At 40.8% G+C, this 14,014-nt stretch overlaps 1 protein-coding gene across 4 annotated transcripts in view; it reads right to left on the reverse strand.

Moving 5' to 3' along the window:
• The window catches only part of KIAA0930, a 74,709-nt gene that overhangs the window by 23,132 nt on the left and 37,563 nt on the right, over positions 1 to 14,014 (reverse strand). For 2 of the 4 annotated variants that reach the window (XM_080639207.1, XM_080639206.1), the window contains exon 3: positions 1,699 to 1,842. The exons of the other annotated variants lie outside the window; for them this stretch is intronic. In XM_080639207.1, the coding sequence (XP_080495333.1) occupies positions 1,699 to 1,842 (144 nt within the window). The remainder of the gene's footprint in view (positions 1 to 1,698; positions 1,843 to 14,014) is intronic. 4 annotated transcript variants of the gene reach the window in all.

Below are 14,014 nucleotides of genomic sequence, written 5' to 3' on the forward strand. Positions count from 1 at the left end.
GGTAAGTACTAGCCTTTTATATTCACTTTTATATTCAAGTGAATAATTTCAAGTGAATATAGGCATTTGTGATTGACAGCATAGGAAATAGGAGACCGGAGTGTTCACTGTTCTGACCTTTAAGTGCTCAGACAACAGCAAATAGGAGTGCTGTCAAAATCACAATGATGTCCCAGTAACAGAAACCATTATGTGAGTTTAGGTAAGTCAGTGTTGCCAGTGCTAAGCACAATGCTTCCTAAATGAAGAGAAACACCTGCTTTACAGAAGTGTTGTCTGGTATTTACATAGAAATCACAATGGTAAATGTAGGCCTATTTTTTTAAATGTATATATAAAAATATATTTAAAATATCAACCAGTAAATAAACAAGAATTTCTTAGTATACCTCATGCTTTTCATCAGAAAAGGTTTTGTGATACTCTGGGATTAATTCATGTTGTCATGTTTGTCCTTCTGGAGTTAAGAAATGATATGGCATGCTGGATTTTGGACACCTGAGTCCTCCCAAGAAAACAGGCCTTTCTCAGTCAGAGATCCAGGAGACACTGGGTCTTTTTCCAGGTCTCCTGCTGGTTCACTTGGCCATGCCTCTATGCTTGTTTATCTGGCTTTAGATTACATGTGCCTTCCTGCAAGAGTGAAAGTTTATTAATAGAAAGAACTATGTAAATAGTAATTATTTATTCCCAGTGAAATCCAAAAGCCAGACTGGATATTTCCACATTCAAGTGAACGTAATGACCCTTCTACAGTTTCAGCAAGCTGAAATCTATAATGTCACCTTCATAAAACTTTCACAGGGTTATTAAGCTGAGGCTGTAAAGGAATTACATCAGCTAGGCTGACCTCCTACGTGCCACAGGCTTTTTACCCTGCTACTTCTTCACAAAACCCAGTTAATCACATTTGATTAGACAGTGCCTGGGAAAATACCTTACTTTGAGAACTCGTTCCAATGATTAATCATCCTCTTGGCTGAAAGTGTGCAACTTTATTTAATTCAGCTGCTTTCCTTTTGCAGGCTCTGGTTCTCATCATGCCTATTTTCACTGTATTAAGAAGCTCTTTAATACTCAGGTGGGATTTGGTGGTGGGTTTTTTTTGTTTGTTTGTTTTGGTTTTGTTTTGGGGTTTTTTTGGGGTTTTTTGATCATTTATAATCTGCCAGATAAACCAGACAAAATTTCTTTAGGAGGTCTCCATGCCTCTCAGCAGGGCACCTCTGCAGAACTTGTGTTCCTTTATCACCAGTACTGGAGTTTTCTGGTATGGGCAAAACGCTGGTGTGCACTCTTACCATTTCTTGAGAACTGCACTTTTTCTGATCAGCAACACTACTGCATGCTAAATAACTTGCACTCTGTGCCTTGCCTGTCATGTCCAGAGCTTGTGTGCATGCCTGACACTGAAGTATTGAACTATACTAATAAATGGATCGACATTTCCTAAAGATCAGGCTGCGCAGTCTGATAGTCATGCCCTCATCATTCATGCAGCACCAGTGTGTCACTCACAAATTTGAACCCACTGCAATTTTATAATCCTGGTCACCAACCCCTTGCAAACACCTCCACCTGAGGTTGTTCCCGCCTTCGCCCGCTCCATTTTACCACTCCTGCTAGCCAGGACCCCCACCATCACCCTGTCATTCCTCACTCCATTTCTTTTCCCTGCTTGGCAAATGTTCTGGCTACCTTCTTGCACAGCTTTTGGGTGCTAGTATGGTCCACCTCTGGGACTTCATGGGCTTCTGTGCCACAATGCGTGTGCCTACTCCAGAGTGACAACCAGAGGTCTTCGGGAGCCTCACAGGTACTTCCAGTTGCAGCTACTCCTACCTGCAACACACATAATTACCAAAACTGTTGTCAGGAGTTACCATCTGCACAAAAAAATCCCTTATCATAAGTGTATAGGAGAAAAGTGTCTATTAACAATGATGTATTTTATTCATGAAAATACATCTTTTGAAGAGGTATATATTATGTGCTGATTATCTTTACAAAAGAACTCAAGCCACACAACACCTTGTACTAGAAGCCAATAGAATGCATGTGTAAAGTTACACACAGACAGCTGGAACACTTTTATCATAAAACCCAGAAAAACCCATCTAATACTCCAGTCTAGATTCAAAACCTTTGTGATAAACTGGATACTTCTTCCACCACACCTATTTGCTCCCCAAAATTTCCAGAATACAATCAGTTTTTTTAATTGATATTAATAATAAGAATACTGGCATATTTAGTACCTCCCCCACACCCTGAACACCTCTCACTGAGAATAGCAATAATTCTATATAGTTCCCAAGGCATTAGAGCTGTTTGATGAAACCATGTGAATAGGAAACACCCTTGTTTGCACTGCTTTGCACATAAGCCTTTGAAAAACTCCTGAAAGGAAATCTACAGTCAAAATCAATAGAGGCTATCAGCTGAGCAGCACAGAAAACATGGGGTAATAGGAACAGGGTTTGCAAGAGGCACTAGTTTGTTGGTATTCAGAAGCCATCCAAAAAAAGCAGATTCTGGTTTTCTGTTAAACAGAAATATAATGGGACTACAGGTTGATCTAGTAGTAGCACCACTCTTCAGGGTTTTTTCAGACCATAGTCACTAAAAAAAAGAGTAAAGGGGAGGAGGTTGAACATGGAAAGGGAGAGAAAGAAGATATAGTGAACAAAATTCAGACTTTTTCCACAACAGAAGCTCAGTGAGGAAATACTCCTACTGTCCCCAGAGCCAGCTCAATACAGAGTCTGAATTTTTATCTTTAGGATTTTACACTGACAGGTTTGGTTCAAAAGATCAGGAAAAAAATAGGGAAAAAAAAGTTTATTTCACAAACTAGTCCATCTTCTACAAAAGCACTGACCAAAAGAGCTAATGTCCTCCTTTCCCATGCTTCCGCTCCACTCCCAAACACACTCCTAGCTTGTTCTGCTCTTTTCTTGTGCATTATCTGCCAACTACTCATTTTACTTCCTTCCACTTTAACAATCTCTTTTTAGCACTGATGAACCTTTACATAAACGGTGTAACCCAGACAGATGTTAACAAAGCAAATTGGTATTAGCAGCAGCATAGCATGTCTCCATTTTCTAGACACTTGAACACCTGATGTTTTGTACCTCCGCAGGCACTTATTTAAGCACCTAATCACATAGCTGGGATATCTGTGTGGCATCCTGTCCCCTCACCCCAGCCACTAAACCCACAGCAATAGGAAACCAGACAGGTTTGGTACTGGCATCTATGTAGCTGCTGGCACAAGTCAGGAACTCAAGCTGTTAAGCTTTCCTGTTCCATTCAAGCAGCTTCATACGGAGTAGCACCACTCCCACAGCATGAAGTTGGAAGTAAGGATTTGTTTCACAGTCTGCAAACAGTCACAGACACACATATACCCCATCCAGACCCTCTCCAAGCAGGAGTGTTGGTGATTCAGGACATCAGAAGAGCCACCCTATTGCAGGTGTGATACTCAGCTGTTTTCACATCAGATTAATATGTAATTGATAACATACCATGCTTCATACAGCACAAGGCATTTAGTCACACATTCAGACTGTGAAAGATTACATTTTTACCAGCATAAACAATCATGGTAAATTTTTTCTCTTATGGGAATGAAAGATGTCTTAAAAGAAAAACCACGAAAAACATTTGAAATACAACACTGAAGTGGTGCTGAGTGCTAGACACTGGCCATCGAGCAGTGTCAGGACAAAAAAATAATTAATTTAACTGCAACGTTAATTTAAGTTCTACTTATATTCCCAAGATGGGCAGAACATTGAAACCCCTTTTCTATATGGATCCTTTGAATACAGATTACAAGTAATGCTACTATAGAAAGACATCTTATGGATGTGAGGGGAGAGAACTTGTGACCACAGCAGATTTTTATTAGAACCCAATGGACAGACAGCAAGAACAAATCTTAGAGCATAAGCAGTCATCTTGGGCTCCTTTAACCACAGAAACAAACCTGTTTTTCCCCAACCAAAGACATCGATTCTCACTCCCGAAACTCAGGTGTCCAGTAACTTGACAATATAGTACCTTCAATGGATTCTCAAAAGCCAATATACTTGTGGACTTCTGCATCATCTCCATGACTAATCTTACCAAGGCTGTCATTGATACAAATGCACTTTGGAGGCAGCAATCAAGCTGCAATAAGCTACTGGAATGCTTGGAAGAGCTTCTAAGAAACACATTAAGAGAAAAACCCAGGTCCTCTGATAGAAGCAGACCTCTATTAGAATGCCAAAGATAAAGGGCATTTAGTTTCTATGCTTTACTTTCAGTGTAGCTCTGAAACGCTTCAAATCCCAGCAGGCTTGCCCCTAACCATGTCAACTGAAAGAAAAAAATACATGCACACCCCCTTAGAACTTTCAGAGTATTATTTAAAGATCTAGCAACCCTGAGTTTTGAATCAGTCTCACAAATATTTCAAGCTAATTTAATACACTGGTGCTGGGAAAGGAAGAGTTATATTGATTTCTGCACCTAAAAAAATATAAATCAATTAAGCTTCATGACCCTGATTTAATGCAGAGCACTCAACCCTTGTCTGAACATTTATGGTTTTTTTACCAGCATGTGTCAGGTCTGAGACTAGCAGATATTAGAAGGTAGATTCAGTCCGAGCCAAGCTACCCAGTACCAGAAGAGGGTTTGTGTGCAATGATTCCTGTTCATTTTGCTCTTGAGGGTAACTCATTTAAAAGAAAAGGAAACTTGGAAAGTAAGACTGCTGCCTGAAACCCAGTGGCAATACTGTGTGACAAATGCCAAAATCTTTGTCATGTCTCCAGCTTTAGCACCTCCTCTAACTCACTGGAGCAAGCACAGAGACTGATCTCCAAAAATCTGCCAGAACACACCCAAACTTTCCCTGCAGTGTGGAGCTGCCATTACAGCACCATTCACTTCTTTCAGCAAAAACTTCCCACCTCTAGACCACTGAGGCATGAGTCACTCCTTGCTTCTTTGCCTACATACTAAAATGTATGAACAACAGGATGCAATGAGGTTGTAGTGAGGTGCGTATCGGTCACTTCGCCCTGTAACAAATGACAGGACAGGAGGAAACGGCCTCAAGCTGTGCCACGGGAGGTTTAGACTAGATACTAGGAAAAATTTCTCCACTGCAAGTATTGTTAAGCATTGAAACAGGATGCCCAGCAAAGTGGTGGAGTCCCCATCCCTGGAGGTAATTAAAAGATGTATAGATGTGGTGCTTAGGGACATGGTTTAGTGGTGTCCTTGGCAGTGCTAGGTTAATGGTCAGATTTATGATCTTAATGGTCTTTTCCAACCTAAACAGTTCTATAATTTCTGCAGCCTGAATTCAGAAGGAGGTATCCCAGGAGCTGCCAGGACTCCTTGGCACTGAGATAGGGCATTTTCCCAGAACAAGAAATCACCACAGTCACTTATCTCCAAAAGAGTTGTGCCTCGTGTGTATTTAACAGGCTGCAAGAAGCTGCAGTAATACAGACCTGTATATAAAGCCATGTTTTTGTTCTGTAACAGCCTGCCGAACATCATTGCAGAATGTACACCCGATAAGACAACATGAACGGATTCAACCAAGTCACCCATGAAAATCCATCTGCTCACTCATCCGCTCGGCATCGACAGACCTGTCTCTATTAAATGGGAAGAAAATCGAAGTTGCCTGGTATTTTCTGGAGCGTGCAGAGAAGCCCTATGGGAAGGGTGCATCCCCAGCTCTGTCAACATAGAGAAACTGCAGAAGGGACAATGGCATTGACAACAGATTACATTATAAGCCTTCCCTAGAATGTTCATATCTGACAGAATATTTAAAAGGGGACAACTATATTTAACAATGCCCAAATATACTAAAATAAAGAAGACAGATTATTTCAGATGCCATATGGGACTTTCCTGGGATTATGGCTACTGTAATTTTCACTGGCAGTAACTGCAGAGAACAACAAAAAGAAAACCCTGCAAAACCAAAATCCAATTCCCTTTTCCCGGACACTATTAATTATTCAGAAGTTGCACCTGATCCTCCTGGAACATACTCTGGAGCCCACATAAAGGCAGCGTAATGCCCAGTAGCTATGGCAACTTCACACCCACCTTAGCTATAAAGCTGAAACAAAGCCCACTGCAATAAAGCGACTGTAAACTGCTTTGTGCAAAAGGCAAAGGTCAGCTGCAGACAAAACCAACCATTTTATAAAAATTTGCTTCAGTATCAATTACTTTGATTTCTCTCCCCACAACCACTTTGTATAATCAAAAGCTGACCAACCGAAAGCACAGTAAACGATGTAAAAAGCTGACAGTAATTTCTAGTGTCTCTGGATAAATCCGAACAGCAAGAAGGCATCTCAGTCAGGCTCCAGAGGCTTGCAAAGGTTCCTTCAAAGGTCCAAATGGGACAAACTGTGTGCCCAACAGCAGTTGCTCATCTTTTCCAGGATGCAATTACCCAGGAAAGTCTATTCATAGCTTTGGACTCCCTCTTCCATTTGTCGGCATGAGAAATGCTGGGTTATTGGAACTTCTGCTACTTATTCATGACTTTCAAGAAGAAACTTTGCAGCCCATAGGCAGTATTCATGACCTACCATGCTGACATTTTGCTTCAACATTCAACTTGGAAGATTTACTGCAAATGCTATGTGTATTTGTCAGCAAGGGCACAGGAGGGTGTTTGCAGGTAGAATAAGAGCCTTGGAGAATGGCAGTGGATTATCCTCTTTCATCACTCAAGTTGCAGGACGGCTGATGACACATGAAAGGTGTTACTGCAATAGACACTGCTCCTACTCCAGACCATACTACTCAGGAGCAGGACGTTCACAGGTGGCTACCATCAAACATACTTTTTAAATTGAAATGTAAACAAACTATTCACCCTGTTTTGTCACACTTATCTGTAAAAGGGAGCGAAACCCATTCAAGCCAAAATTATGCAGACTAGATTGCAATAGCTGCAATATTTCCTACCTTGAAGAAGCCATGTCAGTTTAAATAAGCAGCTGAACTTGTTGGAAAATGTCTTCTCCCTTCCTCTCTTCTTTCTCACATCTCTTCTATATATTTAGGACTCCACAACAACAGCAATAACCTCATGTAAATGAGAGATGCACTTTGGAAGGGCCCAGTCACAACAGACGAGAAGAGAAGCAAGATTAGTCAGAGATTTTTACAACAGATCAGACATATGCATATGCCTCGCTATATTATTCTGCAATTTATTTTACCCATATATTTAACGGGAAAGACATTCTTGCCCTCAGAAGTGAATGGCAAAATTCTCAGCAACTTCAGAAGAGCTAGGATTTCATTTCAAGATTTGCAAAGTATTTGCAACTTACGCAAACATACCTCAAGGTAAATTTGATATTGGTGTATCTACAATATTCTAGATTGAAATGTTTAAAAACCAGGCAAACCACTGTAACTATGATCAGATCCCAAAAGGGAATAATTACATGTTCATTAATATGAACATTCACCACACAGGACCTTTTCTTTGCGACCAAAGTAATTTGCTGGATTTATAGATCTATTTGCAGTCCTGTCACTGAAAGCCACAGACCTTGTAAGGTTTGTTAGTCTGTATGTAATAAATAGATAAAGCAACAGTAATGATTATAAATCACGCAATGAGTGCTGAGGAAGCTAAAAATAAAACATGAGATTGAATAAACCATTTCTATTTGGTACAAAAATACAAAGGGCAGTAAAATACTGCATTGTAAGAATTTAATTTGTATTCTGTTGTCACTAAAAGACTCCACTTGCAATTATGAAATTGGACATACACATTTGGAAAAGAGCCATTACAAGGAGGATCACTAGCATGATTTGCACTACTTTTTTATTCCCGAGGATTGATATTAATTGAGGAGGTTAAAACACGCAGTGATTTCACCATATGTAAATTTCAGCATGGTTCCAAATCACTCAAGTTTAGCTTTTATCAGGCAAAGAGCTAGAGCTATGCTTTCTTTTCATAGTAAATTTGGCATTTTAAAGAGTAAGCTGACTAGGCTGACTGCTCTCCCTTCTTTGAATCAAACAGAACTAAATCCTTAAGGGAATAAGATGATCACAAACTAGATGGCTCGGAAACTTTTCCTTGTGCTAACCAAGAGCTTTTAGGGAGCAAGTCTTGTACACCTGTGAAGGAGAGCAAAGCAGCTAAAATTCCAGTCTTGTACCACTTCATTATACAATCCTCTTCTACCTTCCACCAATGCACAGTAACACTGAAAGGCTCAGGCTGGGGAAACGGAGGCAACTGTACCCACAGACCAGTTGACTCACAGCCTGTTCACCGAACAAGCGCAGTTGCAGTTTGAGCTTGAAAACCACAAAGTCAATTCACACATAGCCTTTATTCCCACCCATTTCTTTTCCTTTTGATATTCAGTTCTACAAAGCTATTCCCTCTACTCACATGGGTTTCAGTGCTGCTATAATTCCTTACAACCTAACCTTTCTCCTGTCATTTATTGAGCTGGTTGCAGATGACAGCTTAATGACATAAGACTGCCCTAAAGTCAATATTTCAGTTCACCTCAGGGCGAAAAGTGCTCTGATTTGCTACGTCCAGCCACTGAAATTCAAGGTTAATTATGCTGCTCATCATCCCAACTCCTTTCAGAAAAGATGAGGTATCCCTGCAAACATCCCCAATTTCAATCCACTGGCAGTCTCTCCTTCCACCCAACTGCAGTTCTGGAGGAAGAACAGACTCTGGTCTATGACTAAGTCTGAACTAAACAGTAACCTTTAAAAAGTCAGACCTCATTTACCTCTAATGAGACAGGAGTAAAAGGCAAGCAGGGCAACCTATAGCATCAGTTAGCAGCTAGAAACAGCAGCTTCCTCCTTCTTCAAAGACAGAAAACACCCTCCTTATAACCTCTGCATTCTGTAGCCCCACTCATTTGAGGGCACACACCAAACTACTTAGATCCTGCACTGTCTTCAGTATTTTTTCACTGAATTCTCACTTTCTTCATTATTATATAAGTTTATATCTCAATATTAATCACATTAAAATCAATCACAGCTCTTACAAAAATAATCAACAGGAATTCCTACCAAACGTATTCTGTTTTCTTCTTTTCAATGAGCACAATTCATTCCTTCTGGATCAGAAAGTAACAAAATCTTTGAAAACAAGGATTTAACAAGCTTACACATCTAACTGTTCCCAGTATCTGCATACTGTACATAGAGAAGCAATATGAAGAACAAGTAAATTATAAGACTGAGAAAAGCTAATGGGACCAAAAGAATTACAGGCTAACTTCAACCAGCCATAATTGAAATTACTAAGGTGAAAAGAACCCAAAAAGCCTAGTTCCATCTTTGCAACTCTAGCAATTGCAGAAGAGGTATAAAAAATGAAAAATAAGAAAAGTGCAAGTTGTTCAAATTACAGGAACAGCCTGAATGCTTGATGATGCTCATCAGACAAATGAGGGGAAAGCAATAACATGCAAACCGTAAGATACACAGGGTATGGAAACAGATTTCCCCCTGCACAGCTCTGGCACCAAGAAAGCCATTTTAACTGTGGCTAAGCAAGACAAGGATGAGAGTTAAAACATGCTGATCACTATCAGCAAAGCAAGAAATCACTGTATTTGAGTTATTGACAATGTAATCCTAGCTCCCGCCTGACACTTTGTACTTCATTAATTGCATCAGCTTTGATTCCCCAATTCAAATACTCCATGAATCTGCTAAACTGGAGAAGGCTCAAGGGAGACTTTATATTCAGGTCTTCCAGTACCTAAAAGGGATACAACAGGAAATCTGGAGAGGGGCTTTTTACAAGGGCATGTAGTGACAGGACAAGGGGGAATGGCTTTAAGATGACAGCGGAGAGATTTAGATTAGATATTAGGAAAAAATTCTTTACTGTAAGGATGCTGAGGTACTGGAATAGGCTGCCCAAGGAAGATGTGAATGCTCCATCCCTGACAGCGTTCAAGGCCAGGTTGGACAGAGCCTTGGGCAACACAGTCTAGAGGAAGGTGTCCCTGCCCACGGCAGAGGGCTGGAACTGGATCAGCTTTAATGTCCCTTCAAGTCTTGTGATTCTAAATCAGCTTTCAAAACCTGAAAATGCAGATACATATCTGAACACTTAAGCATTACCAAACATGGCACCAGACCACAGAGTAGCCAATGTTTTCAGGTGTTACAGGTTGCTCACTGTTACCTTATTCCTGTAATACTATTTCCCAACCTTTCTGAAGTCCTCCTTAGAAATCCACAAGTGCCTGAAGCAACACGTAGCATGCCTCCTGCAGAATACAGTCAGCAAAATAAGGAAAGGCATGCTACATCAGTAACAAGGGCAGCAGACTAGGACATAGGAGAAATAAGATTACAAAATGTTAATAAATCATTGTATTTCAAACCATCTCTTTTGAATGTGGAAATGCATAAATTGGGTTACTGACCAGAAAACGCAAGGGAACAACTGGTGGACAGACTAGATATCTAAATTCTAATTACTGGTGTTATTAGAGATTTGATTGCAATATTCCAGGGCTTCAATTCAATTGCATATTAATTTCCACACTGAAACCAGACATTTTCATACCCCTAATAAACAAGCTGACACTGACTGTAATCCACAGATCAAACACACAAAGTGCTGTGCTGACCTAGTAGCCTGATGGGGCTTTAGGGAGCTCCAGGCTGACACTTTTACCTTTTCCAGGGTGCAAAGCCCAGCCTAGCAGTGCTCTTCTGTCCCTCAAGCCTCCGTGACTCAGATATGCTGCATTTGCGATATTGAATTATTCATTACAATTCTATCAGATGGGGAAATTGGGTCTGGGCTTCTTCCCAACAAAGTTTTTCTCTCTGCTGCAGACAACAGAGCACCTCAGCCACATGACTCTGGGCTGCCATGTTTCACTGCAATTCATATCAAATTCACTTCTGATCCTGGCTTTCTTGTCACTTCTATCTGACTGCTTAAAAAGCATTCTTCAGAGACTGGAAGCAATAAAAGGCACTTCATTAAAAATACCCCTGCAGCCCACACCCCCTTCCTGAGTCAGGAGTCTACCAACTGTGACATCGTGAGGATATTTCAGCTGATTGCTCACTTTGCTTTAGACACAGATTTACTTTGGAAATAGGACAGAATATGAAATCATCTCCACCCTGAATGCTCATTAGCCTGCCAGGTATGTCACAAGCATATTACAAGTCACAGAGAGACCCATTTCTGTTTGGGCAGAGATGTTCTTGTCACACCTGCAGCAGTATTTTTCTCTTCACTTTTGGCAGGCAGTCTGACACAGCACACACAGGAAATGGAGACAAGTCTTGCAAAAAATGCACTGTGAGCAGAGGCTGTCAAGTATCAGCTCCTTTATGTTCATGTATTTAAACAACCAAACATCAGCAAAATAGCATGAGAAAGCACAGAAATTTCTGAGAATAATTGTAAAAGAAAAGCCAAATCTGCATTTAAGATGTTGAACTCCTTACAGAAAAACCGTAATATCAACCTGATAATGCCAGTGTCCCTTTTTCATTCTCCAAATGAGAGCAACGTTGATGGATAAGAGAATGGTCAAGGGGGGACACTTTACTGCTCTCTACAACTACCTGAAAGGAGTTGAAAAGCTGAAAAGTGGGGGTCAGTCTCTTCTCCCAATTAGCCAGTGATAGGACAAGAAGTAACGGCCTCAAGTTGTGCCAGGCGAGGTTTAGATTGGATATTAGGAAACGTTTATTCACCAAGAGGGTGCTCAGGCATTGGAACAGGCGGCCCAGGGGAGTGGTGCAGTCACCATTCCTGAAACTGTTCACAAACCGTGTACATGAGGCCCTTAGTGACATGGGTTAGTGGCAGACTTGGCAGTGCTGGGGTAACTGTTGGACTTGATGATCTTAAAGGTCTTTTCCAACCTAGCTGATTCTATGATTCTATGTTGTCCTTCTGGAGAAGCAGCCACTGCTCCTACTCACTGCAACACCTCCACAAACTTAGCACAACAGAAGAGTAGAGGCAGAACAGCTGTCTTTCTGTACTGACTTGCACATGTTGCAATCACTGTTCCCACATACTCTGTGTAAAAGGAGAGAATTCATTTGGCAAAACGATTCATTTTTTGGCTGTTTATTTCTCTGCTGCGTTCAGATAGCAACATGGAACCCCCACTGAAGTGCACCAAAAAGTTCTGGAGACATCTGTTTGCTTACAATGGATAAACAAAAAATAGCACTGCTCTGAAAGGTACAACAGGAACAGCAATGTAAGATTTTATAAACTTCCATTTCTGCTGGATGCTGAGTTCAGGTTTTCAAAGCTTCCAGCCAGACAGATGGTGATGGTGAATTAGAGATTCAGCTATGAAAATCCTGTGATTTTCAGTGGGAGTCCCGTGCCTGAAGTCATTTAGCTTTGGAAACTAACTGATCTCCCACCACAGCCAATATCTGTTGTGTCACAGGTTCAGATGCACATAAACATGTAAATGATGGCTCCTGTTCAGTTCTGTTTCTGAAGCTGCAGCCACAACATCAGTAGCCTAAGCTTTTTGAAGACTTAGCAGCCTGAATGACTACCTCATGCATTTGGCAGAGCTACTCTTCCATGCTGAAGAAAACAGAACCTACTCCAAAATCCAGGCAAGCTCAGGATACATACCAACTGTGTCTTAAATTTATCTTTTTTCACTGCTTTGTTCTATAAACACAGCACCCTTTTCAGGTGACAAAGCATGATGCAAGGCTGAATGGGTTAATACAACCTCACTCTGCTGGCCTGTCACTAAGGTTTTACTTTAGTTTCCCTACTTGGCAGCTGTCTCTGTTAACACCATACCAGCACCTTCCACAGTCCCATAAGAAAGCAAAGCTTCTCTACAGAAAGATCCAAAGCTTGCAATTCTAACAAAGCATACGCCTGTTGCGCTGGAAAGAGCCAGAGGTACTAGATCTTGATCTAACACCATTTTAAAATCAGAATCCCAAGTCCAACCACTTTAACCTTTTAAAGCTGTAGGTTTTAGCAATGTACAGGACCTTTTGTAAGTAGGGATCGGGGCTTACATTTTCCAGTAGGTCCCATCAGCTGGTGTGTGAGGCAGCAGCAAAGAGGTTTCTTGAGTCTTGACTTAACAGCGCATACAAAGCAACAAGTCAAAGCAATTCCACCTTCAAAAGCCTACTAAATCCCTAAAGAAGAGCTATGCTCCACAGTGCCCTGCCTGCACAGGTCCTGACAGATAGGGACTGTGATTTTGCTTAAAGACACAGAGAAGAAGTATTGTCGAAATTTGGCAAATAAGAAAACACCTGCAAGAGTGTTAATTGTGACATGCCAAAGAAACACAGAGTTGAATGCGCTCCTCTGGGATCCAAGAGTCTGTGTAATGGATACAGCCTAGAATACAAGATGGCAGTTCTGCCTTGGCACAGACCATATTAAAAGATTAATTGCTGTTTCACCCACACATGCACCTTTTAGAAATCGGTAGGGTGCAAATGAAAAGCAAATGGAAAGACCAGCGAGTGCATGAAGTAGATCACTTAAAAGGCCCTTTAAAATAAAATTCATGATGATAGAGAACTTTACCATCATCACCTACTGATACAGCAAATTATGAAATTTATTACTTTAGGCAGTTGTGACTAAGCTGCATCCAAAGCATTGTCATACAGATTTAAAATTGATCAAAACCTCTAATCTTGAGCCTATCAGGTTTTTGCTGCTTATCCTCTATTACACTTCAACTTAAAATCAAATGTTATTGCTGACACTCTTCAGCTCAGTAAGCACAGAAAAAACACTGCAAGCAGGCACGACTTTTAATCATACAGGACAGCCATCAAAACCTGAAAAGTGTTCGATAAATAGACACTTGCCTCTCACTGACATGAATCATTACACCATGGCATGTAAATGATGCAAACATGCCACATGAGCTCTTCATCTCAGAAAACAAACATCATCATTGTC

The sequence above is a fragment of the Psittacula echo genome, assembly GCF_963264785.1.
Source record: "Psittacula echo genome assembly, chromosome: 1".
In the NCBI taxonomy this organism is placed as follows: Eukaryota; Metazoa; Chordata; class Aves; order Psittaciformes; family Psittacidae; genus Psittacula; species Psittacula echo.